Source organism: Littorina saxatilis, linkage group LG10 (genome assembly GCF_037325665.1).
Source record: "Littorina saxatilis isolate snail1 linkage group LG10, US_GU_Lsax_2.0, whole genome shotgun sequence".
Lineage (NCBI taxonomy): Eukaryota > Metazoa > Mollusca > Gastropoda > Littorinimorpha > Littorinidae > Littorina > Littorina saxatilis.
In genome coordinates, this window is record NC_090254.1 from 11,124,269 (window position 1) to 11,151,134 (window position 26,866).

At 41.9% G+C, this 26,866-nt stretch overlaps 3 protein-coding genes across 5 annotated transcripts in view; 1 reads left to right on the top strand and 2 right to left on the bottom strand.

Moving 5' to 3' along the window:
* LOC138978153 (GRB10-interacting GYF protein 2-like) overlaps nucleotides 1-12,325 on the bottom strand; it is a 61,095-nt gene extending 48,770 nt beyond the window's left edge. For both annotated transcript variants that reach the window (XM_070350811.1, XM_070350809.1), the window contains exons 1-8: nucleotides 12,227-12,325; nucleotides 10,195-10,258; nucleotides 6,094-6,310; nucleotides 5,308-5,410; nucleotides 3,800-3,908; nucleotides 2,988-3,175; nucleotides 2,167-2,289; nucleotides 1,208-1,284 (exon numbers count right to left, since the gene is read on the bottom strand). In XM_070350811.1, coding sequence (XP_070206912.1) covers nucleotides 1,208-1,284; nucleotides 2,167-2,289; nucleotides 2,988-3,175; nucleotides 3,800-3,908; nucleotides 5,308-5,410; nucleotides 6,094-6,310; nucleotides 10,195-10,226 — 849 coding nt within the window. In that variant the 5' untranslated portion in view covers nucleotides 10,227-10,258; nucleotides 12,227-12,325. The remainder of the gene's footprint in view (nucleotides 1-1,207; nucleotides 1,285-2,166; nucleotides 2,290-2,987; nucleotides 3,176-3,799; nucleotides 3,909-5,307; nucleotides 5,411-6,093; nucleotides 6,311-10,194; nucleotides 10,259-12,226) is intronic.
* Nucleotides 1-26,866, bottom strand: part of LOC138978156 (protein RCC2-like) — a 99,390-nt gene that overhangs the window by 14,569 nt on the left and 57,955 nt on the right. The gene's annotated exons all lie outside the window — the stretch shown is intronic.
* On the top strand, nucleotides 12,349-26,408 carry LOC138978157 (uncharacterized). 2 transcript variants are annotated; one of them, XM_070350816.1, is made up of 9 exons: nucleotides 12,349-12,423; nucleotides 17,266-17,666; nucleotides 18,449-18,560; nucleotides 19,016-19,165; nucleotides 19,494-19,655; nucleotides 20,202-20,287; nucleotides 21,368-21,497; nucleotides 21,989-22,138; nucleotides 23,502-26,408. In XM_070350816.1, exons 2-9 carry the CDS (start codon nucleotides 17,341-17,343, stop codon nucleotides 23,607-23,609), a joined length of 1,224 nt encoding a protein of 407 aa, XP_070206917.1. In that variant the 5' UTR covers nucleotides 12,349-12,423; nucleotides 17,266-17,340; the 3' UTR covers nucleotides 23,610-26,408. The 2 variants fall into 2 exon arrangements, with proteins under 2 accessions (XP_070206917.1, XP_070206918.1); XM_070350817.1 differs by having other exon boundaries at nucleotides 12,359-12,488.

Genomic DNA, 26,866 nt, shown 5'->3' on the forward strand with positions numbered 1-26,866 from the left:
AGAGGAGTTGCACCTCTTTAACAACAGTGAGGTAATCATTATCACTGATCCGTGTCAGCAAGTGATGATGGTCATAACAGTGGTCAGTGTCAGCAAGTGATTATGGTCATAACAGTGGTCAGTGTCAGCAAGTGATGATGGTCATAACAGTGGTCAGTGTCAGCAAGTGATTATGGTCATAACAGTGGTCAGTGTCAGCAAGTGATTATGGTCATAACAGTGGTCAGTGTCAGCAAGTGATTATGGTCATAACAGTGGTCAGTGTCAGCAAGTGATTATGGTCACAACAGTGGTCAGTGTCAGCAATTGATGGTCATAACAGTGGTCAGTGTCAGCAATTGATGATGGTCATAACAGTGGTCAGTGTCAGCAAGTGATTATGGTCATAACAGTGGTCAGTGTCAGCATGTGATTATGGTCATAACAGTGGTCAGTGTCAGCAAGTGATGATGGTCATAACAGTGGTCAGTGTCAGCAAGTCATTATGGTCATAACAGAGGTCAGTGTCAGCAAGCGATTATGGTCATAACAGTGGTCAGTGTCAGCAAGTGATTATGGTCATAACAGTGGTCAGTGTCAGCAAGTGATTATGGTCATAACAGTTGTCAGTGTCAGCAAGTGATGATGGTCATAACAGTGGTCAGTGTCAGCATGTGATTATGGTCACAACAGTGGAAAATGAGCACTGATGTCCGTTTCTCCTGATCGCCTGCCTCAACCAATCGGTGGCAACGATTGCCTTATTGTTTTTAATAGCCACAACCCTTCTAATCTACACAGACCCCGACAGAGTTAATTTCCCAACAGTGTCCAATGCAAAAGAACTTTAAAGATGTCAATAAAAATGTAAATTTAGCTTGCAAAACAGACCTAAATTTAACAATTGAGATGAGAGCATGATTTGAAAGATGCAAAGCCTGGGCCTGTCCCTCACATTACTACTCCACTCTCTCAATTGGACTGGTCTCCACGTGTAGCGGCAACAAGAAGAAGAAGAAGACTACTCCACTTCTTACAACTACAGTGGAACCTCCCCTTGCAGCAACCTCTCATAAGCGACCACCTGTCCGCAACGACCACTCTGAAGGATCCCAAACAAGGTTTTCTTCTATACAGTTCATTTTTCCACTTTTGGTTGGCCCCTTGGGTGGCCGTGATCGACAGGTTGGACTGTAAAGGTAATCTGAGAGAAAAGCACTGCGCTCACTTTATTGGACACAAAAGCTCCGCTCGAGTCAAAGGTCCCCATTTCATCAGCACCGTCGTCAGCCCACTCTGGCACATCTGCAAATTCATCACAGTGTTACAAGGTAAGTCACTTCTTCTTCTTCTGCGTTCGTGGGCTGAAACTCCCACGTACACTCGTGTTTTTTGCACGAGTGGAATTTTACGTGTATGACCGTTTTTTACCCCGCCATTTAGGCAGCCATACGCCGTTTTCGGAGGAAGCATGCAGGGTATTTTTGTGTTTCTATAACCCACCAAACTCTGACATGGATTACAGGATCTTTTTCGTGCGCACTTGGTCTTGTGCTTGCGTGTACACACGGGGGTGTTCGGACACCTAGGAGAGTCTGCACACAAAGTTGACTCTGAGAAATAAATCTCTCGCCGAACGTGGGAACGAACTCACGCTGACAGCGGCCAACTGGATACAAATCCAGCGCGCTACTGACTGAGCTACATCCCCGCCCCATAGGTAAGTCACTTTATATCTACAGTACTTGCCAATTTACATTCATTGCTACAAAATGCCTCAAAACCTAGCACTTCAGTAATTTCCAGTCTGACTGACAACAAAATATCACAGAGCAAACAATTTCCGTTTCTCGTAAGCCCCCAAGAAGCTTAGAGGACAAATACAGAACACCTTGAACAAGTTGCACAAATATTATAACTATGGTGCGTGTTTGTCAAAAGGCACACAGAAGTTTCATCTATGTAGTTACAAAAAAAGTCACTTGTGCGCACAAACTATACCGTCCTGCATGACACCCTCTCTTCCTGCATAAAACTATCACAAAGTCCTCCCATTCCACCCCTTTCCGCTCACACACACCTCAGCCAAAATACACATCAACATGCACACATCCTCTCTCTCTTTCTCAAACACAAACTATTCAAGGCAAGAAGTCAGAACAGTCTTTAAAGTGAAAGACCCCTTACCATCATGTCCCAAACGCCGACCCCGATCATCAGTTTTGAACCCTCTCCCCCGGGAGAAGGCCCCATTGTGACGGTCGATCTCCACCCCACCCCTTCCTGGTTCCCTCCAGCTGGTTCTTGTAGCTGTGCACACAAAATTCATTGATCTTAGTGACAGAAAAAAACAACGTTGTTTAGAAACTCGAAAAAAAGCATGGCATAGTCCTGAATTAACCTGATGTCACATACTGAAAGAAGAGTGACCCTTTGAGATACACTCAGTGGGACTGTAAACCTCACAAAGACGTAGATTGGGTTATTGCCACAAACTTTCTACCAAGCCATGAGCTTAAATTAAACTTTCTTTCTTTATTTGGTGTTTAACGTTGTTTTCAACCGCGAAGGTTATATCGCGACGGGGAAAGGGGGGGGAGATGGGATAGAGCCACTTGTCAATTGTTTCTTGTTCACAAAAGCACCAATCAAAAAATTGCTCCAGGGGCTTGCAACGTAGTACAATATATTACCTTACTGGGAGAATGCAAGTTTCCAGTACAAAGGACTTAACCTTTCTTACATACTGCTTGACTAAAATCTTTACAAACATTGACTATATTCTATACAAGAAACACTTAACAAGGGTAAAAGGAGAAACAGAATCCGTTAGTCGCCTCTTACGACATGCTGGGGAGCATCGGGTAAATTCTTCCCCCAAACCCGCGGGGGGTTTAAATTAAACTCCGAGACGCTATACCTCACAAAGATCTGCCTCAGTCAGCTCCAACTACAAATGTGACCTTCTGCAAGAGGCTGATGTTACCCTCTGCAGTATCATAACTCACCCCAACGATCCCTGCTCCCCGTCTTTCTCCAGTCACCATCATCTTCTTCTTCCGCTGGCCCAGCTGGTCCCACTGGGCCTTTGTCACGCCAGTTCTCACTGCTCATCGAGCGACTGTAGCGGGGGTGACCTTCTCTTTCCACCTCCTCAAAAGGTCGCGAGTAGCCACGATCTAGTTTTCTGTTCCCACTGTCATAAACAGGACTCCAAATTAAAAACAGAGCATGCTGGTGTGTAACTCATAACTCATAACATTTTATTGATCCAACAAAGGAAATTAAATTGGTCATCAGCACAAATAGGTCATTAATTAATAATTATAAAAGAATAAGAGAAGAAAATTCATAAAACCCATGATAAAAATATCTAAAGTAATATATGTACAACTACCATACCCTTTTTTCTTGCACACATGACACACCAACACACCAACACATACATACCTACATACATAAATTACGTAATTACAAGACCATGAACAGTCATGGAGTCACTATTTGTATTATAAGTTATACAAAAATATATTTAAAAAAGTGTATTTTTTATGCAAACTAAGTTCTGGCCCAAACCAGATCTGGTGCACACAGAACTTGATCAAAGAATATTTTATTTTAATGTTCCTAACATCCTCAGTCATAAATTAAGATTCAAACCTTATAAATTCCTCACCTTGTAACCAAACAAGAATGTTTCCATAATTCATATCACACACCTCTCAGAACAAGAATCTGGAAGTATTTTCATCACACTCTCTATTTCTTTCTAATTCTCTGCCCTCGTCTCAGTCTCTCGTTTACGTCCTTTCCTACTCACACTTCTTCCCAGCCATCTTTGTTGGGTCCCCGCGGTCTACCAAACCCGCCGCCTATGTCTCCGTTTTCCATGGGCCCTCTTATGCTGTAGAGCTCTCCTCGGCCCCGGCCTGCAGACACATGATTACACTACAGCCATGTTATCACACAAGTCTCTGCAAAGACACTTACTCCTTGGAGGCTAAGAAATAAAAACAAGTCGCGTAAGGCAAAATTACTACATTTAGTCAAGCTGTGGAACTCACAGAATGAAATTGAACGTAGTCCGCCACTAGTGCAAAAGGCAGTGAAAGTGACGAGCCTGTTTGGTGCGGTAGCGGTCGCGCTGTGCTTCATAGCACGCTTTACTGTACCTCTCTTCGTTAACTTTCTGAGCGTGTTTTTAATCCAAACATATCATATCTATATGTTTTTGGAATCAGGAACCGACAAGGAATAAGATGAAAGTGTTTTTAAATTGATTTCAAAAATTTAATTTTGATCATAATTTTAATTTTTTTTTAATTTTCAGAGCTTGTTTTTTAATCCAAATATAACATATTTATATGTTTTTGGAATCAGAAAATGATGAAGAATAAGATGAACGTAAATTTGGATCGTTTTATACAATGTTTTTTTGGTTTTTTTTACAATTTTCAGATTTTTAATGACCAAAGTCATTAATTAATTTTTAAACCACCAAGCTGAAATGCAATACCGAAGTCCGGCCTTCGTCGAAGATTGCTTGGCCAAAATTTCAATCAATTTTATTGAAAAATGAGGGTGTGACAGTGCCGCCTCAACTTTTACAAAAAGCCGGATATGACGTCATCAAAGACATTTATCGAAAAAATGAAAAAAAATGTCCGGGGCTATCATACCCAGAAACTCTCATGTAAAATTTCATAAAGATCGGTCCAGTAGTTTACTCTCAATTGCTCTACACACACACACACACACACAGACATACACCACGACCCTCGTCTCGATTCCCCCTCTATGTTAAAACATTTAGTCAAAACTTGACTAAATGTAAAAACATGAAAGCTTCAAGGAGACTAAAAAATAAACGTAAGTAGCACCACACAGGAAACTGCTGAGGTTGAACAATCTCCGTGAACAAATTCAAGTGAACAAAATTAACTGAAACACCTAAATCACTTCTTTTGCTGGCATACGTGGCCTTGCAGGTACATGAGGGTGTGAATTACTACATAGGCAGAATGTAGTGATGCAAGGCGATTGATATTAACAGGTCATTCAAGCTAATCTACACATATATATCTCTTACCTCAGTGATACTGACAATGACAGGGGTGAAAGGGGTGTATTCCAAATCAGAAAGAAGTGGCTTAGGATGCAGATGATCCCGCATGTGCTCAACTTTTTTTTTTCTCACATTTTTCCTTTTGCTTATTTGGGGATTTTCCGGAAATCTGTCAGAAACTGGTACTTCAAACCAGGATTTCCTGATGGAAACTCTCAGCCCTGCAAAGATGAATTGTTGTGCAATGCACCTAAACGACCCACCTCTGCCTCTTCCTCTGTCCACAGCGCCACCTCTGCCCCCTCTCAGTGGCACGCCCCCTCCCCTGCTTGTCCGCATGCTGTTCACGCCAAGTGCCATTAACCTCTGTCACACAAACATCCAAGCAAATGGTCAACATTTTCACAAACAATACTGTCATTGAACAAACATAATTTATAGACAAGTGTGCACAAACACACAGCAACATCTCGTGACTGTCTGAAAAAAAAATTCAAAGCCCCTACAGTGGAGCCCCCCTTTTAAGACCCCCTCCCTTTTAAGACCCTGTTTTCTAAGATTTTCTGTTCATAACCTGTGTAAATGTACCCCCATTTTAAGACTCCTCCTTTTTAAGACCCGATTTTCTCAGATTTGTGGAGGTCTTAAAAGGGGGTTCCACTGTACAACAAGCACAGAACAAACTTTCATCCACACCAACCACTGAAGCAAACCAGCTATACGAAAATAACATTCTAAACTTTTAAGTTAAACTGTTCCACTTACTTAGAAATTACAAGAAAGCAATGTCCTCTTAGAACCTTACTGATCAAAATATGTCCATGAATGTTCCTGTTGCTGATTTGTTTCTGGTAATGAGTAGTTTCATTGTTATCTTGTTCCAGCTCTTCTCACATTCAGTTTCTTGTTCCATTTCAAATGTCAATATGTGTCAATCCATTTCAATTTCCAAATTCTCAATCATCACATTCCTAAACAGATACACTCACACGCATCATTGTATGGCGGACACGTCACATTACAACTGAGCCTTTGCTTAAGTAAAATACCTCTTCATCTTCAGACAGGGGCAGGAGGCAGATAGGGGTCTGTGTATCTTCGACGTATATCTGAGAAAACTGCTGTATGTATGCGGGTGCTTTGTACGGTGGCTGGAAGAGTGCCAGCATTTCTTCCCGGCCGTAGCGATAGTCCGCCATTTTGAATTTGCTACTGGGCGCTAGCACAGGCGCTGTGGAATTGGGTCCATCAGAGAGGGCGCGGAGCCTGCAAAGATCAAGAGAAAAATAACAAGAAGAGCAAACGCTCGATCGAGTCACTTTCGCAGTTCTGAATATTATATGAGGCATCAGATGGACAGGAAGAAATTGCTATTCACAACACAATGAGTCACGTTCACATAAAATTTGAGCCCGGTCACTTTTATAGTTTCCGAGAAAAGCCCAACGTTAAGTTGTGTGTTGCCGAACAGAAAAGGCTAGTTATCTCCCTTGTTTTTCTGATAACGTTCGTAAAAGGCTACAGATGTAAATACTTTGATGTAAAGAATAATCCTACAAAGTTTCAATCACATCCGATGAACTTTGTCAAAGATATAAAATGTCTAATTTTTCCTTTGACGCTGACCTGTGACCTTGAAAAAGGTCAAAGGTCAACGAAACCATCGTTAAAGTGTAGAGGTCATTGGAGGTCACGACTAAACAAAATATGAGCCCGATCGCTTTGATAGTTTCCGAGAAAAGTTTGTCAAAGATATAAAATGTCTAATTTTTCCTTTGACGCTGACCTGTGACCTTGAAAAAGGTCAAAGGTCAACGAAACCATCGTTAAAGTGTAGAGGTCATTGGAGGTCACGACTAAACAAAATATGAGCCCGATCGCTTTGATAGTTTCCGAGAAAAGTTTGTCAAAGATATAAAATGTCTAATTTTTCCTTTGACGCTGACCTGTGACCTTGAAAAAGGTCAAAGGTCAACGAAACCATCGTTAAAGTGTAGAGGTCATTGGAGGTCACGACTAAACAAAATATGAGCCCGATCGCTTTGATAGTTTCCGAGAAAAGTCCAACGTTAAGGTGGTGTCTACGGACGGCCGGCCGGCCGGCCGGACGGCCGGACGGCCGGCCGGACAGACTAACACTGACCGATTACATAGTCACTTTTTCTCAAGTGACTCAAAAATACATTTGTTTGTGCAAATCCTGTTACTCAAGACATGAAAGTGTGGCTGTGTTAACATCAATTTGAATAATTCCAGCGTCCACAAAGAAGCTGTCATTTATTACCCCTATCATAAATCTAAACCCAGACTAAAGCATTCACATGGGCTTCAGTATTACTGCCAAGCGGCAACCCTCTGATCAAACTCACAATGAAGAAACAGAACATCTCCTTGACATCCTGCCATCCACTCCTGCATTCTTTACTATTTATCAACTAAGAGAGATTAAAGTTAGGAAGAACTTAAAAGGTCTACAACAGATCTGTTTCCAAGTGTCATAATGGCAGTTGATGCGTAGTGTTGTGGTTTGTTGGAGTGCGCCGTGCGGCCCAACACATACGTCTTCAGCACTCGAGGTTTCTGTCAGGGTTACCTCACCCTTAGCTCATGGCCCAAGGACCTGCCCTGTGAGCACAAGGTTGGTCCATATTAGTCTGGCCTCTACCCTTCGGCCTGTCCAGCTTGGGAAGCCCTGCCAGGAGTTTACACTCCCGCTGGCATAGCTCTTAGGGTCACCGAGACATGCAAACCACCACACCACGTTAAGGAATGGGCCATGTGGTGGTACAACAGATCTGAATGACTGTCCCTATAAATATCATGTAGCACAGTACAGTAGGACCCCCCCCCCCCCCCCCCCTTTTATAACACCCTATTTAAGACTTCCCCCCATTTTCTTCTTCTTCTTCTGCATTCGGGGGGATAAGCCACTAGCAGGTCTGCACATAAGTTGACCTGGGAACCACAAGAGAGAGGAAAATATGTTACAAAATCTTCAAATCACACATTTTGCAGAAAGGAGTTACCCCCCTTGCTAATTTGTGAATTGAAAACGTTAGGACATTTTAAATATTTTTGACCTGAAGAGCAATTGAACACATGTGCTACACATTAAGAGTGTCACCAGAAATCCAATTCCTGCTAACATTTCTTTTATGCTATGAGTTACCCCCCTTTTTTGAGAAAGTTCGAGGTAATGATTAAGCTAAAGGTTAAACTTTATTAATTTACACCCTTTGAGAATGATAAGGTATATGCTTGCATGGCAAGAGTTATCTCCCTTCAATGGATACCAAAGCAAGAGTTACCTCCCTTTAATTCTAGAACCTTCCTGATTGATTTCAATGTCTTCATGTGTTCTCCTAATAAGAGCAATAGAGAGTCTCTAAATACACCGGCATTATGTGCTTGCCACAGATAAACAGTAGGCGCTACACTGGCCTTGAAATATATAGGCCGTTTTCAATGATGGGGGAGTTCATTATCCGAGGAAGGAAACAATGAATCAAGAAACCAAAACCCCGGTGCACATGTGTTTCTGATCTCCCCTCTCTCAGAAACCTCTAGAATCTTATTCCAATGTGGATAACAAAAATGAAAGTGTGAGCTCATACATTTGGATTTATAGGCAAGGCAAGTTTCTATTTCGTTCAACGTGTTCTTCGTGATTTTTGGACCCCTCCTCACACCCATTTTAGTTGCAGTTTAATCAAAGCACGCATGCGGCATGAGTGAGCGCGCGTGTCATATTTTATTTAACAGGGGAGAGAAGTCTGTAAATTCATGTGATCTTTCACTGAGGCGATCGTTTCGTAAACAGTGTCTGTAAAATTCGAGAGACAGAGTGTAATATGTGCGATGATTGGGAAAAGGGGCGGGGGGGGGGGGGGGGGGGGGAGTGGGATGATAGCGGTTGGGGGGGCAGTCCTTGAGAATAACACGGTATACTGGTTTGATAAGAGTTGCCTCCCTTCTATGGGTGACGAAGCATGACTTACCTCCCTTGCACTAATTTAGGCTGTATTCATTAACGGGGAGGGTCATTATCCGAGGAAGGAAACAATGTTTCGAGAAACTAAAACCCAGGTGCACATCTGTGGGTCCAGGGCAGTGTGCATGCAAAATATTTCGTCCTTGCCTTTTGCCATCTCTGAGGTATGGCGATCACAGACAGACAGACGGACACACACACACACACACTTACATTCTGTTGTATATCTGCAAAAACTGAGAAACCTTGACGTGAACCCTGATGTCCTCTAGGCTTTTTACCGCAGTTTCATAGAATCCGATTTAACTTTTTCGTTTATCTGCCGGTTTGGAAACCCAAGTGTCAAAAACAAGAATATGTTAGAGAAAAGGGTCAGTGTCTGCAGCAAGATAGTGCGTCAGAAACAGCAAAGCCCGAGTTCGTTGTACCAACATCGTGCCGCTCGCAAAGGCAAAAAAATTGCAAATGACTGCACGCATGTTATTGCCAAGCACTACGAGCTTTTGCCCTCGGGACGACAATTTCGGGTACCAAAGTTCAGGACTCTCAGAGCTAAAAACAGTTTTGTTGCAAAGTCAATCGAATTCTGCAATAAGTAGTTATTCAGGTCTTGTGGTCCAGTCAAATATTGTTCAGGAAATGTAATTTAGAGTGGAAGAGGGAGAGAAAGGAAGAGAGAGTGAGTGTGAGAGAGAGAGAGAGAGAGAGAGAGAGAGAGAGAGAGAGAGAGAGAGAGAGTGTGTGTGTGTGTGTGTGTGCTATTATTATTATAAGTCAGTATTATAAGATTTGTGATGTTGTTCATAGTTTTGAGTATTTTTGATGTTGGAATGGAAAGTACTTCATGTGATATGACACAGATACGTATGTGACGTAATGTGATATGAATGGAGCGAGAGAGAGGGAGAGTGAGGGAGAGATTTGTTTTGATATTGTCATCCTAATCTTGACTATTATGAGTGGACTATTTGCGCCTCAATATTTTATTTATGTTCTTATGTTGTTTATTGTAATGCTGTATACACCACACCTGAGTTTCTCCTCGTTGAGATAATAAAGTGTTCTATGTCTATATATAGTAGATCAACATATATAACAGCCATGATAATAACAAAACGCTCACGCTGTGCTGCTGTAATGCATTCATAAATTAACGTACCACTCAGGACCAAACTTCATAGTATCTGCCATTGATGCTGTATGATAAGACCGATAGATTCCCCCTGGAAAAGGAAATGTAGATCAAACATTAGTATTACAACATTGTCAGTGTCACATACATCGTAAAAAAGCTAGGGCTACACCTTCCTGACTAACTACAGCAATTATTCATCTCTAAGTTTTAGGCATCATTTGCCATCCAGTTCTATATAGATAGATGTTTGTAGCAAAGAAAATGCCTCATAAATGCAGTGATAGGGCCATTCACTGCAGCTTCATCCTCTTTCCGTCATGCAGGCATGGGAATTCCAAAATAGAAAAACTCTGAAAACAGGCCGAGGTCCAGGGGCCGCCTAGACCCCTGGGGCAGAGCCCCGTTGGGGGGACCAGGGACCTTAAGGAAAACAAATTTAAGCATTTTAGATCAATATTTTGATAGTTCTCGTGTAAAGTAAATAATGGATAGAGAGACAATAGTATACATATCATTTAATTAACTTTTTTTCAGTGATTGTATCAGTGACAGGAGAATATTGTTTATATACCGAGCAACAAAAGAAACCCAAGTGTCATTGTTTGATTGACAAAATCTCCAACAATTATAGAGTTAGAATTATCAAACCACAAAAGTTTGATGGAGGCATGTTTGACCTTGCTTTTGTGTGATTATTTTGATGCTGCGACTGTTTCAACACACGGGACAGGCAGGTTTAATGTTAAACACATAATGCGCGCTCACAGCACGTGCAAGTGGAGCAGGAGAAATCTGACGTGTGAGATGTGTTCACTAATGCATTAGCAACCAAAAGAGACCATGGCACACTTGCTGCCAGTCTCACTTTTGAAACAGCCAGGATGCCAAGATTGACACCACCAAAATGCCAGGTCAATTTAAAGCTGGGGATGACCCAGAAGCGCTGCCATGTGCTTTAAACGTGCACATGTCAACAGCCTATCACCTTCAGCAATGTTCTGTTCACATTAGAAGCACTGCAGTTATGCAACGCGGTGGATTATTCGCATTACCTCAATAAGAACAGATCGCAATTTCCTGTCACAACATCTTCGAGATCGATTCAATACAGACACTGACACTACCAGGAACATCATTGGAAGCCACCAGTGTCCGATCAGTGGCCAGAGAGCGCGATGAAGACTGACTGAGCGAGACCTCCAAAACTTTGTTAACGTTAAACCTGCTTGTCCCGTGTGTTGAAACAGTCGCAGCATCAAAATAATCACAACAGTTAGGTCAAACATGCCTTCATCAAACTTTTGTGGTTTGATAATTCTAACTCTATAATTGTCCAAGATTTTGTCAATCAAACATTGCAGAATTTTTTCGCGTTTCTTTTGTTGCTCGGTAAATATAATTACAAAAGAATTGCATTCAATTAATGTGGCAGAAATGTTCTTATTGTGCACTTTGATTATTATTCACCAAATACACAGCATTTGATGTTGGCAACTGCCATATGTGTAGATTTGCCACATGGTCCTGTGTGCCAGTGCATGCACACGGTCACTCCACATTATGGCAGCCAAATACAAATCGGAACACTTATGAACTTAATAATTTCAAACGGAATTCTGCGTTCTCAGTGTATCAACATTTTATCCCAAAATTCGTGCGTTATCAAGCTATCGTTGATCAAATGTGTTCCGAGTTTTCTTGTTCAGCAGTTTTCTCTCCCTTCGACTTCTGTTCTCGCATTCTCCATCAGTATCACACTGAATTTGACACCGAAATGTTGCCATATTATCAAAGTTGCAACCCAATGGTAACGGCATGTACATCTCAATGCATCACTTCACACATTCCTGATTAAAAGACATACACTGAGAAAATGAAAAACAGGCATGCACGCGTTCTTCACACACGTCTTTGAGAGTTCTGTTGACTTCTTAGGAATGCAAATGAAAACTCAACCAGTTGTACCAGATGTCAAGGGATTCATTTGACTTTTGGGGGACATACAAAGCTCAACGAATGCTATAAGATACCGTGAGTGTGACATATCTGCTCGTACTTTTCAAATTCAACGCTTTGGAAGCAGACGCTGTTGTGGATCAACACTGAAATCTCGCTAGCTCACGACAGCACTCCACCAAGATGGCCGTAGTACAACACAAGTCACGTGACCGGTCGAAGCCCCGGATATGGAACAGGAAGTTGCTGCTGTTGGTTTTGGTTTGGTTGACAACGAACACATCGCTTCATGCTCTGGTGAGATGCAAAAGATGACGTGTCGTTTAACCACAATTGCTACTGCTACTAAATTGTTTTGTCAGGTTGGTTTGTGTTATGCCATATAGGAAAATTATTGTAAGACTCGGATCTTATCATCACATCATGATGCAACATGCATGCCCCTGAACCCATAAAAGCATCATTTGTTAACCGTTGAATAGACTACTTGACAATGCTAAATCTAATTCCAAGGAGTTGTTAGTGTTATATGTTCATATCTTTTTATTAGCATTCATTAATTTCATGACAAAGTGACGTATAGCTTGTTTAGTGCATGCCATGAAGGTGTATCTTAATACTTATGAAGGCTGTTTAATTGTGAGAAAATGCACTGCATGCATTTTAACTGTGCCAAAAAATCTCTCACACTTTGTATGTGATTGCTGTTTACTGATTTCGTTTAGTTAACATTCCCCCCGCTGTATACATGGTTACAGTATGCGTTTAATATCTGCTTATCACTTTTACCAATTGCAATTAGGCAAAAGCTATACCCAATTAAAGTAACCTTCCCACATGGATCCCATGTGGGCCCCAAGTGGGATCCCACATGGTGACGTTGTGGGAAGTCCCACATGGGCGCCATGTGGGATTTGATTACAGCTTCCAGTGGGAGCCCAGTGGGAAGTAAATGGGACACGACTGGAAAACGGGTGGGGCACGAGTGGGCTGAGGGTGGGAAACGAGTGGGATTCACGGGTGGAAAACGAGTGGGATTCAGGTGGGAAGCAAGTGGGATTCAGGTGGGAAACAAGTGGGGTTTAAATCGGAAACGTGTGGGACTTCTTCTTAATTCTTCTTCTTCTGACTTCCGTAGAGGACTGGGTTCTTGCGAACGTCTCAAGAGTCCTGCGAATTTAAAAATCATCAATGTATAAAGAAAAGAAAAAACAAGAACAACTGATACACACATATACATATTCAAGCACACACACACACACACACACTAGTTTTTAATCACTCAAATCAACTTGACGCTGGATTACGAGCGCGCGCGCAGCCACGTGGGAAAGCCGGCCGTGTTGATGCGTTCATCAACCTTCGAGTTTGACAGTAATCCCACTGATCGTCTTCGCTTTGTTGAATATGAAGCCGCCATTATATTACTCGGTGTTCTTCAGATGTAATCTTTGATCCATGCACATGCAATACTCGCGTGCACGGAACGTATTCACAGTCTATTCGCCGGCAATTGTAGCAAATTTCAAACACTCTCAATCGGCAGGCCCAACGCGGAACTGAACAGGGCAGAATAATAGTCCCGCAGTGAAAACAAAAATCCTTGAAAATATTTAGTCATCACGTGAGTAAATAAACCATTCTAGAGACAACAGTTGTTATTAACAGAACTGCAATAATTACACACATATAAAATACTTCGGTGTATTTTGAATGATAGTATTCTTCAACGTTTGCTACGATTCAAACGAGTCTGGTGTAAACAGCGTGTGCTGGGACGTCACCGATCTCGATGGAGCAACTTGCAGACTCGCGCAGTGACTCGCGCTCGCAGCGTCGGAACATTTTCCTCACACGCTGTGTGGGAACGAAGAGGGAATTCCCACTTTTATCCCATTTCTGTCGAAGTGCAAGCTTGTTTCCCAGAGACTAAGGGACGGCCCAGGTCTATACCACTTTCTTCCCATAGCTCTTTGACTGTGGGAGTTCTGTGGGATGGGAGTGGGCCCACTCTCCCATCCTCTTCCCACTTATTCACCACTGGGAACCCAGTGGGAATTCAATATGCGTGTTACTTGGGTATGCACTCCGAGTGTATCCAGGTTTCCCAATTGCTTCGCGCTACCGACTGAGCTACATCTCCGCCCGACTTGCTGTGTTATACCAGGTTTACACTTATAGTTGTTTTTTCAAATATTTCTTGTATAAAATGTGCACACTAGAAAGATATATTAATTATTATGCACGGTACATCATTGAACTTTTGACCTCGTTTTGCCAATAATACTTGCACGAGACTTTATGACCTCTTAACCCTTACACTGGTGCAATTCTGTAACACATGTTACATAGCCACTGGTGAATTAACAATAACAGAGAGAAAAATAACAAAACGGTCATATAGGTTTTCGCAGCCATGGGAGGTAATCGGAACCGACCAAACAGACCGAGCCAGTAGCGCGACATATGTTGTGACAACCAAGTGACATGACAACCAGGTGACAGTATACGTAAAGTAGCGCGACATATGTCGCGACAACCAGCCTAAGGGTTAACTGCACAATTAGTCTATCCATTTTGTTACAAAATAAGAAGTCTGCACACTTACACACACACACACACACACACACACACACAAATACAACCACTTTCTGTCTCTCTCTGTCTCTGTCTGTCTCTGTCTCTCTGTCTCTGTCTCTCTCTCTCTCTCTCTCTCTCTCTCTCTCTCTCTCTCTCTCTCTCTCTCACACATGTCTCTTAACCCAAAGAAAACCAAATAAAATTATATGATAATTACAACTAGACAAAAACGCCAGAATTTTACCTCAACTGGTCCCGATTTAACCCTTAGGTTGGTTGTCGCGACATATGTTGCGCTACTTTACATATACTGTCACCTGGTTGTCACGACATATGTCGCGCTACTGGCTCAGTCGGTTCCGATTACCTCCCATGGATGCGAAAACCTATATGACCGTTTTTCTTTATTTTTCTCTCTGTTAATTCACCAGTGGCTATGTAACATGTGTTACATAATTGCACCAGTGTAAGGGTTAATGATTGGCGGCAATATAGTGGAAAAGGTCGACCATCACAAAGTTCTAGGTGTCCACATCGATAACAACCTGTCTTAGTCAACTCACATTGAACAACTTAGTAAATTAGTGTCAAAGAAAGTGTACCTCTTATCTAGAATTAAACACTTCCTTAATTGTCAACCCCCACCTGGTGCACTTACCTTGATCGTGGTGTGGGGGCTTGTGTGCCTTGACAACCTCCGGAGCTATGTCGGTGGGGACCTCGTGTCCCTGGTAGGTCCAACCATGCCGAACAGATCCGCGTGAGGTAGAGGCCAGACTAAAATGTGTACCCTGGTCCTCCAGGTTGGGGGTTCAGCTTAGGGCCAACAACTCTAACTGGTAAAACCGAGTGAGTTACAGAAACAGCGACAAAGGAGGTCCTTTGTCGCTGCCCTACACGCCACCAGGCGTGAAAGGTGAGGTTAATTGTCAAGCCAGGAAGTTATTTTTCACTGCTCATATTCAGTCTCTTATTGATTACGCATCCACTCTATGGGACTCAGCAATTGATAATTCCCTAAAGCTACTCAGCAGATTACACTAAAGAGCGCTAAAAGTAGTATTACTCAAACAGACTACTCTCACTGACTCGGACTACATCAACATAGAGGTCCTACCTCTAAAGTCAAGAATGAATTATAACAAAGGAATAATGATGCATAAATTAACATTATTACAGAAAATGCACCCGAAACCATTTGTTCAAAGTTATCTTTGAAGAATTCGCACCACTTTATAAAACTAAACACCCCTCTTCCTAGGATAGACCTATTTAAATCAAGTCTTGTTTATTCAGGAAGCAGCCTCTGGAACGCTCTTCCGGACGCCCTGCGGCAATCCACCAATATGGATTCTTTTAGAACCAAATATTCTTTCCATTTAATGAACTCTATGAACAAATAAACTTGATTGGTGTGTTTTCTTTGTATACACATAATACAGTTGTTCAAAATCACGAAGATTTGGCTCTGTAATACATTGTTTTGCTGAGCTAATGTATTGTTGCAAAGTATGCTTATTTTGTGTTTTTCTTTATTGCTTTACACCCAGTTTTGAACACTACCTTATGATCTACTATGCTTCTATATAATGCGCCTCATGCATGTACATAATCTTATATGTTCTACCATTCATAATATTTTTATGTAACTTTTTTTTTTTTTTTTTCCTAGTCATAGTTGTAGTAAACTAGTTTAGTCCCTCTTTAGGGCGAGGGCCAGATACAAAAAAGCATATCTATGCTTATTCTTGTCACCCTCGAAAAATAAAGAATTGTCATTGACATTGTCTCTCTCTCTCTCTCCTCTTCACCTTGCTCTTTGCACGCTTGGCGTTTATGCCCACTCTATCTTGTTTTTTTGGCTCACGTAAGTGTAGCCTATGCGATGCTAACTTTTGTCTGTCTGTGCGTGCGTATGTATGTATGTGGTAGAAACTCTAACATTTGAAGACGTCACATTACATTGACGTCACATTATGACGTAAGAGGGTTTGACGTCACGCGAAGGAATTACTGAAAGTCTCGGTCATTGTTTTTTTGAGCGGGCCCAGACTAGTTGGCAGCGTGTCCCTGTAAGTAGGCTACATGCAGACAGACAGATCTAGATCTAGTGTCTCATTTTCTTGCACAGTTTCACCTATGCTCTTTCTGTGTGTGTGTGTGTGTGTGTGTGTGTGTGTGTGTGTGTGTGTGTGTGTGTGTGTGTGTGTGTGTGTGTGTGTGTGTGTGACGGAGTGATTGAGTTTGTGTTACTGTTTGTCGATTTCTTACGTGAGCCTTGAAGGCTTTGCCTCTTGTTATCAGTATATAATAATGTATTCAGTGACACATGGGTTGAGTTGCTTTAGGCGATTTCTGACCCAGTTTAAATGAATGTCACACATACTGATGACAGAATATTGCTGCATTGGATAATCTCTGTATTATCCTCTGACACTAAAGGGAGGATTTTGATTCTGAGTGCGTAGAAAACTGATGTTTTCACTTACTGTATGTTCAAAGGGTGGAGTTGGTTTTTACCCCAAAAGTGACTTAAGTGAAACTTATTCTGTGTTCCAGATTAAAAAAAATACAGGTGAATGTTGAAATTCACCACTTCAGATGCTTGAGTTGTGGAACACCTAACCACAGACCATGAAAACCGGACCACGCGCACCGAAATCAACATGGAAGAGCGCAAGCGGCTCGAATTCTGTTGCCATGGTTTCCTGGGCGGCCCTGATTTCCATGTTTTCTGCTGTGTTCATATCCATCATGTGGGAAATGTACAATCAGCCTCCGAAGGTCGAGGTTCAGAAGAATGAGACGTACAAGTACCCGTCCTTTGTGCTGGATTTTGATGAAGCATTGGAGGAAAGAGAGAGGCTGGCTGAGTATTACGGGGCCAAGGCAGACCCCGGAGTGGAGCGTCGGAGTGGCTTGAGCCTGGAGGAGTTTTGGGACTTGTACGACGCAAAATGGTATGTGTGTGTGCTTTATAATTTCTCTCTTTCTGTCTTTCCTTCTTTCCCAATCTCCCTCTCTCTTTCTCTCTCACCCCCCCCCCCCCCCCTCTTCCTTCTCTCTTTCTCTGCATGTCTTTCTCTCAGTCTCTGTCTCTCACTCTCTGGCTCTCTATCTCTCCACCCCCTCTCTCTCTCTCACTGGATCTGCCTATTTTTCCCACCAATGTATTAATTTTTCAAATAAATTCTGCATTTACACTTCAGTCAAACCTGTCCGTTGAGACCACCCAAGGGACTAACGAAAAGTGATCCTCATAGTCATACATAGATACGTGTTTTTTTTTTTTTGTAATTTTTTTTTTTTATTCTCTTTTTGTGAAGTTTTTTTTTTCTACATTTATACACTGTACATTACAGGACATCACCTAAACAAGGGGACAAAACCATACAACAGAAGAACACTTGAACAATTACAACATACATGGGGTGGGAGGATGGGTGGGGGAGGGGGGATGTTTAGGGCTTGGTGGTTGCAGTAATAGATACGTGTTAGTTATATTGAAAGGTGAATAATATCTATATAGAACTAGAAGAACCTTGTCAGACTTTCTTTTGGATGGTTGTCGCCAGGGCAGGTTTGACTGTACTGGTAAGTATTGGCGTTAACCGACAATTACCGGTATTTTACCGGTTGAAACGAGAAAATACCGGAACAAAATTGGCTGCCGGTATGACCTACCATAAGATACATCATACTTATGAACACGTATAAAATAAATACTTCTTTATTTCCAAAGGCCTGTGATTGTGACGGATGTTGTTCCAAAATGGCCTGCATATGAAAAGTGGACCAGAGAATTCCTGAACAGCACCTACGGCAAAGAAAGGGTCGTCATGGTGGCAACCAAGGTATTGCATACAAACGCTGAATATTCTCTAAAGGAAAAAACCCCATGGATTTTGTTCTTTTATTTGTTTGTTTCTTAGGGTTTTGTTACTCATCTAGGTTGTAAGAGTGCTTCCAAGGAATACCAGTGTAGACAAACATTGTTATATGACTCCTATCTTACTGGTAGCATTTACTTTGAGCAATTGACACAGAAGCACAGAATTAGTACAGGCACAAACTGAAGTAAGGCGGACAGGGTTTAATTTGACACAAAGTTGGGTTTTTTCCCTGGCTACAGCGATTGCTTCGAGTATATTTCCTGGCGGAAAAGAAATCGCAGGTTAATTGGGTCAAAATAGACTCCTTATGCTATGTTGGAGTAGAAGATAGCGACGGAATACAAGATAAAAGATTCACTGTTTGATGGGAATCGCACATATATATACATTGCAACTTTGTTACTGTCTCCGTGCAGGGCAAACTAGAGGACAAAGAAGGAATGTCGTTGCCAATGTTTGGCTTTGTGGAGCATACTTCTGAGAGCAGCCCAGACTACTGGACATACCTCACTGATGAATTCTTCATCACCACCAGGCCGCAGTTACGAAAAGATGTTCTGACTTCTGTGAGTTGTGTGTGTAGTTAGAGAGATTTTGTCGTTCTTGAAAAGTTCACTGCCCTTGCTCACGTTATAACTGTTTGAGAATGTATGTAAAGTAGTGCTCTTGGTAAAAAAAAGTGTGTGTGGCTGGGTAGACATGTGTGTGTATGCATGTGTGTGTGTATGCATGTGTGTGTGTGTGTGTGGATGAGTGTGTGTGTGTTCTTTTAAAGGAATATGGCCATAGTTTTAATGTCGGATTATGTGCATATATCGCTTTCGTAATTTTGCAAAAATGAGCATGACCCGTAGCAAACTTGTTTTCACTTTAAAAGACCCCAACATGTTGCAGATCTACACAGAGGAGGACTTCTTCCAACTGTTCCCCCGGGAGATTCGACCCTGGGATTGCATGCTGCTGTGGGGCACAGCCCACTCCCGCTCCGCCCTGCACATTGACCCATACAACTGGACAGGGACTAACGCAGTCCTTTGGGGGACCAAGAAGTGGAAGGTGCTCACAATGTGTTATGATACAAATTACAATGGTTTTTTTACGTTACTGTTTGGCTTGGTGGCAAGCTTTTCATCGGTTGACATGGTAGCAAGAAGTGGAAGTTGCGAATCGTGGAACAAATTGTGATGTTTTGCCATACTTTTCCTGCTGGCTATATAGCCGTCTGTCTGAGATGTAACCACTGTAAAACTATAAAGTTTTGATGTCAATCTGTCTGGTTTGTTGTGGTTTAGGTCTGTGAACCATCATACATTCATAAACCTTTGTGAACAGTTTAATTGACAAATCCACAAGAAAAACAGAGACACTAACAGCGCCTGATTTTCCCTGTTTTCATCCCAGTACTACTGGTACTGGTAACTCTTTGTAAATGCCAAAGCGGCTATCCTCAAGGTGCAAGCTATACATTCTGTGACCTTTGTAATCTGTCAAACATCCAAAACTGATCTACACTACATATTTACCACAGTGTGCGTTGCTCAAGCTTTGTACTTCCATGGAAATATTGCAGCCAAGGCTTTAACTTTCACGCGAATGTTGCAGCTTTTTCCTCCCGGCCAGGATCATTTGCTGTACGTTTTCCAGAATCAGAAATGTGGCTTTCCACTGGACTGCTTCAAATATAACAGGTTGGTCTCTTTCCAGTTCTTGTCTTGCAGGGATTTTTCTGTTCTCACTTTCTACAACAGTGGTACCTGTGATGTGATTAGCCCCTTTGAAGAGAGAACAACTGCTATGAAAGGACACCTTTATTTGGCTATTATCTTTACTAAAATAAGCATGTCATGACAAAATCACTTAAAATGTAGAATGGCTGGACCAAAAGGTGTCCTTATATTGCATGTTGCTACATATTCTGTATGTAAGGCTGTTGGTGTTGAATTCTGTCACTTTAATTCACAATAAGTGATGGCACAATGGAAGAGTAACATCTGCAGCTTCCAAACAAAAATCAAGTTCACAGTGGATTTCCCTTTTAAAAATCTGAGAACATCATGTCTTCAAATCTGGAAATGCAAGGTCTCAAAAGCTGAAAGTCTTCCTTCTTCTTCTTCGTTCATGGGCTGAAACTCCCACGGCTTTAACGTGTATGACCATTGTGTTGTTGTACTTGTGATGCATTGTGGTAGTGGTACTTGTGATGCAAAGACACCCATGGAATCAGCCAATTTAGCGTCCCTGCATTGCAGCTGGCCTGACATGACAGCATATTTTGGTCAAAACAAGAAATTCCTCCGAGGTAGGAAAAACACCCCCGTCAAAGGGAAATAACCTTCTCAGTTGGTGGCAGTGACTGAGTGAGAATGGTTATTTCCCTTTGACCATTAAGATGTCCCTCTATAAGTCCTTGTATAATTTTAATCCACCAATAACTCCCTAACCGTGTGTTTGACTGGTCCCAATTTTTGTAAGGACCGTCTCAGGAATGTATAGAACCTGGTCACCAAGTTTGGTGACGATCGGTCTGTTCATTCTTGAGATCTATATGCGAACACAAACAAACAAACACATGGAGCGAATCCTATACACACCCCTATACCGGGGGTGTAATAATAGACAAAGGGACAACTGGAGGTGTCCTCTCTTGGGAGATGACCTCACATTGGAGGTACCCCCCATTGCAGGTACCATTGTTGTGGTGTTTGTATGTTGCTACTTTGCTTCTTGTGTGCGTTAAACATTTCTTTTTTTTGTGTGTGCCTTTCCAGCCCAATTGATTCCTTTGCCTCCAAGCCAGAAACACACAAAAAATACCCCAACTTTCAGTCAGCCCGTTGGATTGAAGTGGAACAAAAAGCAGGGGAAATTCTCATCATTCCAACAGGCTGGTTCCATCAGGTAGACTTCAGATTATGACTGACTGTCTCCCTCTATTTCTACCTACCTTTCTGTCTGTTTGATTGTCCCAATGTGTCCGTGTTCTTGTTTTCACAAAAATATAACTTAATTATGTGTATGACATTGTTTTCATGAGAAATGTTTTTGTGAGTGACGAAGAGTTTGAAATATGGTTGTTAATGCATGCATTTGTATGTCCTTATAGGTGAATGTATCGTATAGGTTTTACAGTTCTTCATGTGTGTGTGGCTTGGTTTCAATGTTGTGTTTGCATACATGTATATATTCCACTTAAAAGAAGCTGTCTGAGAGAATTTAGAGAACTGTTTGACAAAATCCAGATTTAGTCTCGTTTGAGGTTTCTTATCACACTGAATGATTCACTCTTCTTTCGATATGTGACGTCACTTCCACTGGGCTATATATAGAGTACGCCAAATACTTTCGTGATATTGATCATCCAAAACTTTTTCTCTCAACTTTTCTCTTAGGCGTACAATGCAGAGGAGACATTGGCCGTGTCCGGTCAGATGATGAACCGTAACAACTACCGCTATGTCTTGGAGGAAATACTCAAAGTAGGAAACCTGCAGCGCAAACAGTTGCCCGAGGGCTTTCACAACCTCTTGCCTCCGGACCAGGTAATGTTTGTGCCGAAGCGGATGCAGTGTTGTATAAATGTGGATGTTTTTGCTTGTATGATTCTCTGTATGTCTGTGTCTGTGTTTCTCTTTCAATTTCTGTCCTCGTGGACAGTGGTATCCGCAATGAAAAGGCACCTTTTGGACTAGCTATCCCAAAGTGTCTCTACACTGCAGTTGATCTTTCATAATGGGCAGACTATACCTGTGCCGTTTCAGCGGCACAGACGACGCACTGCCTATTATTTATGCTGCGATAGGGATTGTGACGAGTACTTGGCCTGTTTTCCTTTCATGCAACGTGTAGTGGGCTGGGATAATCTGCAGTGTGTCCGTCGGTCCTGCTGAAGTTACATATGTGAGCGGAGCCCCAAACGGGTAACTTTTGATCAAGATAAAGACAAAGGGACAATGGAAGGTGTCCATCCGTGTGTCCTCTCATTAGAGGGGCCTGATTTGCAGGCACCACTGTATTTTCCTTTCATGATTATCTGTATGTCTGTTTGTGTTTGTATGAGTGGATATGACTACCGTATATTTAGGTTTTCATTTATGTGCACATGTGACTGTGCTCTTGTGTATAATTTGCATGTATGTTCCATGGGAAGGTGCAATTTTGAAGTGCATGATGCTAGCTGTAGCTTTGCTTTCATTTTCATGAATGTCTGAGATTCAAGATTTTATTCATCATATGAAGCGCTGGGATGGAGGAAATAGTAAACATGCTTCCAAATCTATCTATATATATATACGACTTGTGTCTGTCTGTGTGTGTGTCTGTGTGTGTCCGCGATGCACGGCCAAAGTTCTCGGTGGATCTTTTTCAAATTTGGAGACCGTATTCAGCTACACCCCGGACACAACCTCATCGATGAGATATTTCAACACGTTCTCTCAGCGCGCAGCGCTGAACCGATTTTGGTTTTTCTCTGGATCCATTCCCAGTAACTCTTCCGTATCTTCTCCAGTGTTTTCAGCCGCGTTTATCTCCCTTCCTCCGTGCGGTGCGCCGGCTATGCCGGGTCCCCGGCACAGCCGGGTATTCGGCCCGACTTCTTCCCTGCGCAGCCGTACCCGGCGAAGCGGGTATTCATCTAGTACTCAAATATACCAACATTGATACTTGCAGTATAAGTGGTGATACACAGATTAGATGGCCTCACACATTAATCAACATGGACAGATTGAGAAATCCTCCCTCCATCTCCCTTGTTTTCACAATTACCCTACCTTCCCAAAATCACTGGCATTCCCAAAGTTTGGCAGCATGCAGCTAGGGAAGAACTTCCAGTCAAACACAAACCACTGTAGAGTATTGCATTCATGCAATGTTGGCTTATTTCTTTTATTGTAACTGTCTCAGGTGACCATCCTGATGTCATTGCTACCGCGGAAGATCCTGAGGAAAGGCAAGGCTGTGACGGACGACTACCTGAAACAGGTTAAGGATGGTAAAGGTGGCATCCAATAATCAGAGATGAAGGAAGGTTCACAAGCGCCATTTTGGAAGCGTAATGGACAGCAATTTTGTTTTTAATTTTCTGTGGGCAACTTTTTTTATGTCCTTCTTACCTTGTCATTGTCACAAGCTGATTTTCTTCTTTGTAGGTCACACTCGTTGTATTTGATCAGCTATTATGTCCCATGTTAACTGTGGTAGAAAGTGGAATGCAATTAGACATGCACGTCCTCATTTAAGCAATTAATGCAAAACAGCTGAAGTGTAGTAACAGGCAAATGAAGAAAAGGGGAAGAAGAACAACTGAAGATTACAGTGACAAGGAAGAGACAGCATATGTGTGTGTTTCACAGCATGTGTGTCATAGTGTGTGTGTGTGTGTGTGTGTGTGTGTGTGTGTGTGTGTGTGTGTGTGTGTGTGTCACAGTGTGTTTGTGTATGTGTGTGTGTCACTGTGTGTGTGTGGCAAGGACGAGAATTGATCTGTGACAGCTCTAATATATGTAAACAATATGTAGCATGACAGTAAAGAAGTGCGGAAAGATGGCAATGGTTCATCTGTGGCAGCATGAGAAAGTTAAATTTTCAAATTATTTTCCATGATATCTGCTCCCGACATCATACATCATACAGTATGGTTAGAGGGAAGACATGTTGCATAGGAGTGGCAGTTAAAACTGTACAAAAATGATACTGATTAAACAATTAACTCTTCCCCGGCTTTACAGACAAAAACAACAACATAATTCACAAACAAAAAGTTTGTTTTTTGGTGGGGTTTTTTACAGCCGAGAGGGGAGGGGGGGGTTCCGGAACCCCTGTAACCACCCCCCTAATCCGCCCCTGATACAGTGTGCATTGTTTCAGAATGTACGTGTTAGGATTATTTCAGGAGAAATATGTGTGACAGCTAGTGCAGAAGAAAAACTGATATATTGGCATTTTGACAAAATGAGATTTTAGAACAAAAGATGCTGAACAACTTGCATAAAAAAGCAACATCAGTTTGTTCTATCTTTTGTAAATGTGATGTGCAACTTATACAGGGTTTTTTCCTCTGCTGTCATGTATGACCATTTTGAAGTACAACCGTGTATAACAGTTTTTGATTCATAATAAAGGAAGAATATGGACAGACTCACCAGTCCTAAAAGACTCCTATTCAGGATTTGTCATTGTGCCTTCTGATACAAACACACTCATGCACTCAAACTTTGATAACTGCACATGCAAGGACATCCACGTGTGTGTGTGTGTGTGTGTTTGAAGCTTACATGCAGACATGTAGATATTACCTTGCTCAAAAGTTGAAGACAAAGTGCATGTTGCCTGTTGTGTATAGTTGCATGATATTCATGCCAGAATGTGTTTTGCATATGAATATGACCAAGTTTTGTTTTTTTCTGTCAATGCCCTTTGATGTTTCATTCTTGTGTTGTACTATGTACAGGGTATAGATGTTCTATAATTTTTTTTGCATCTTTTTAAATAAACAGAAAAGCGTGATGTAGCTTTTTTTTTTTAAATCAAATTGTTGATCATGAAGAGGACCTTTTTTCTCTTTCTTCATTTCTTTTGGATGCCATACATGTATTGTTGTTACTGCACAAGGAAAACGGACAAGGAAGGATCAGATTTGACCTATTGGAAATCCACCAACATTGTTATTGAATCCTTTACACTACCCCCCAACCCTTACACACACACACAAATGTTGAGATTTGTCTTAGTGTGTATATAATTATTTCTATACCATAAAAATGCCTTCCTTCATAAACCATCCTGTAAATCATTAACACACCCAGGCTTTTACAAGAGCGTCTTTACACTCGCTGTTTGCTGTGCAGAATGAGAATTTTTAGCTGATTTAATTTCTAAACTTTGTACTGCGTTGCAAGCCCCTGGAGCAATTTTTTTATTAGTGCTTTTGTGATCAAGAAACAATTAACAAGTGGCTCTATCCCATCCCCCCCCCCCCCCCCCCCCCCCCCCCCCTTTTCCCCGTCGCGATATAACCTTCGTGGTTGAAAACGACGTTAAACACCAAATAAAGAATAAAGAAATTTCTAAACTGACACCTGGGTCAATCCATGAAATGAATGCTGCACGACAGCAGGCGGGCTGTTTGTTTGTTCGTTCATGGGCTGAAACTCCCACGGCTTTTACGTGTATGACCGTTTTTACCCCGCCATTTAGGCAGCCATACGCCGCTTTCGGAGGAAGCATGCTGGGTATTTTCGTGTTTCTATAACCCACCGAACTCTGACATGGATTACAGGATCTTTTTCGTTGCGCACTTGGTCTTGTGCTTGCGTGTACACACGGGGGTGTTCGGACACCGAGGAGAGTCTGCACACAAAGTTGACTCTGAGAAATAAATCTCTCGCCGAACGTGGGGACGAACTCACGCTGACAGCGGCCAACTGGATACAAATCCAGCGCGCTACCGACTGAGCTACATCCCCGCCCTAGGTTTGTGTCCAAGAGGATAGATTGCGCTTTTGTCTGTAAACGTCTGGACAGATGTGTCGTGGTTTACAGGATCCTTTACAAGGGAATGAAAGTATCTTGAAGTTCTTCTTCTCAGCTGGAAGTCAAGCTTCATAATTGTTAAATTGTGCACCCTACACAAAGGTGACAATCATTTCAAAATTATTGTATTAAGTGTTTGCAGAAAGAGGAGGCATTCTAACTTTACAGCGCTTCTAATTGATTAATGTACTTGTTGTTTCATTACAGCACATACTTTTTAATGTACGTTGTATGTGTACTTGATTACATTTACTCATTTGAAATATTCAATGTTTATTTTTTTTTTAAATTTTTTATTGGTGAAAGACGTGACGCTCAGTACATGTCAGATATTGGCAGACTCATCTCATGTGAATGTGATTGTGTATGTGTGTGTGTGTGTTGGGAAGGTAGAATGATGGGAAGAGATGTACATGCTGAGATGGTTTTCGATGTTTGTGCATGTGCATACATGTACAGTGGAGTCCGGGTACAACGAATTTCAAGGGAGATACATTTTAGTTCGTTATATCAGTAATTCGCTGTAGAGTTTTCAACCCTAAATGGCCTCAAGACAAGTTTTCCCAATCACCTTCAAATGATCGTGTCATCGATCTTTCCTTGGAGAGTACAATCCAGTGATCGCGCTAGGTATTTTTCAAACCGGTATGACCGTCATGAGCTGGCTACAAGGCTCTCACGAAAATCGGTAAGCTTGCCAAGGCAACCAGTAAAAGACAAACAATGACTTACAATAC

What these genes read in the sequence shown, in the direction of transcription:
- LOC138978157 (XM_070350816.1), top strand. Translation starts at nt 17,341, where the DNA reads ATGAAAACCGGACCACGCGCACCGAAATCAACATGGAAGAGCGCAAGC. An exon ending in TCGTCATGGTGGCAACCAAG is followed by an intron (nt 18,561 to 19,015) that starts GTATTGCATACA and finishes GTCTCCGTGCAG; the next exon opens with GGCAAACTAGAGGACAAAGA. An exon ending in CAACAGGCTGGTTCCATCAG is followed by an intron (nt 21,498 to 21,988) that starts GTAGACTTCAGA and finishes CTTTTCTCTTAG; the next exon opens with GCGTACAATGCAGAGGAGAC.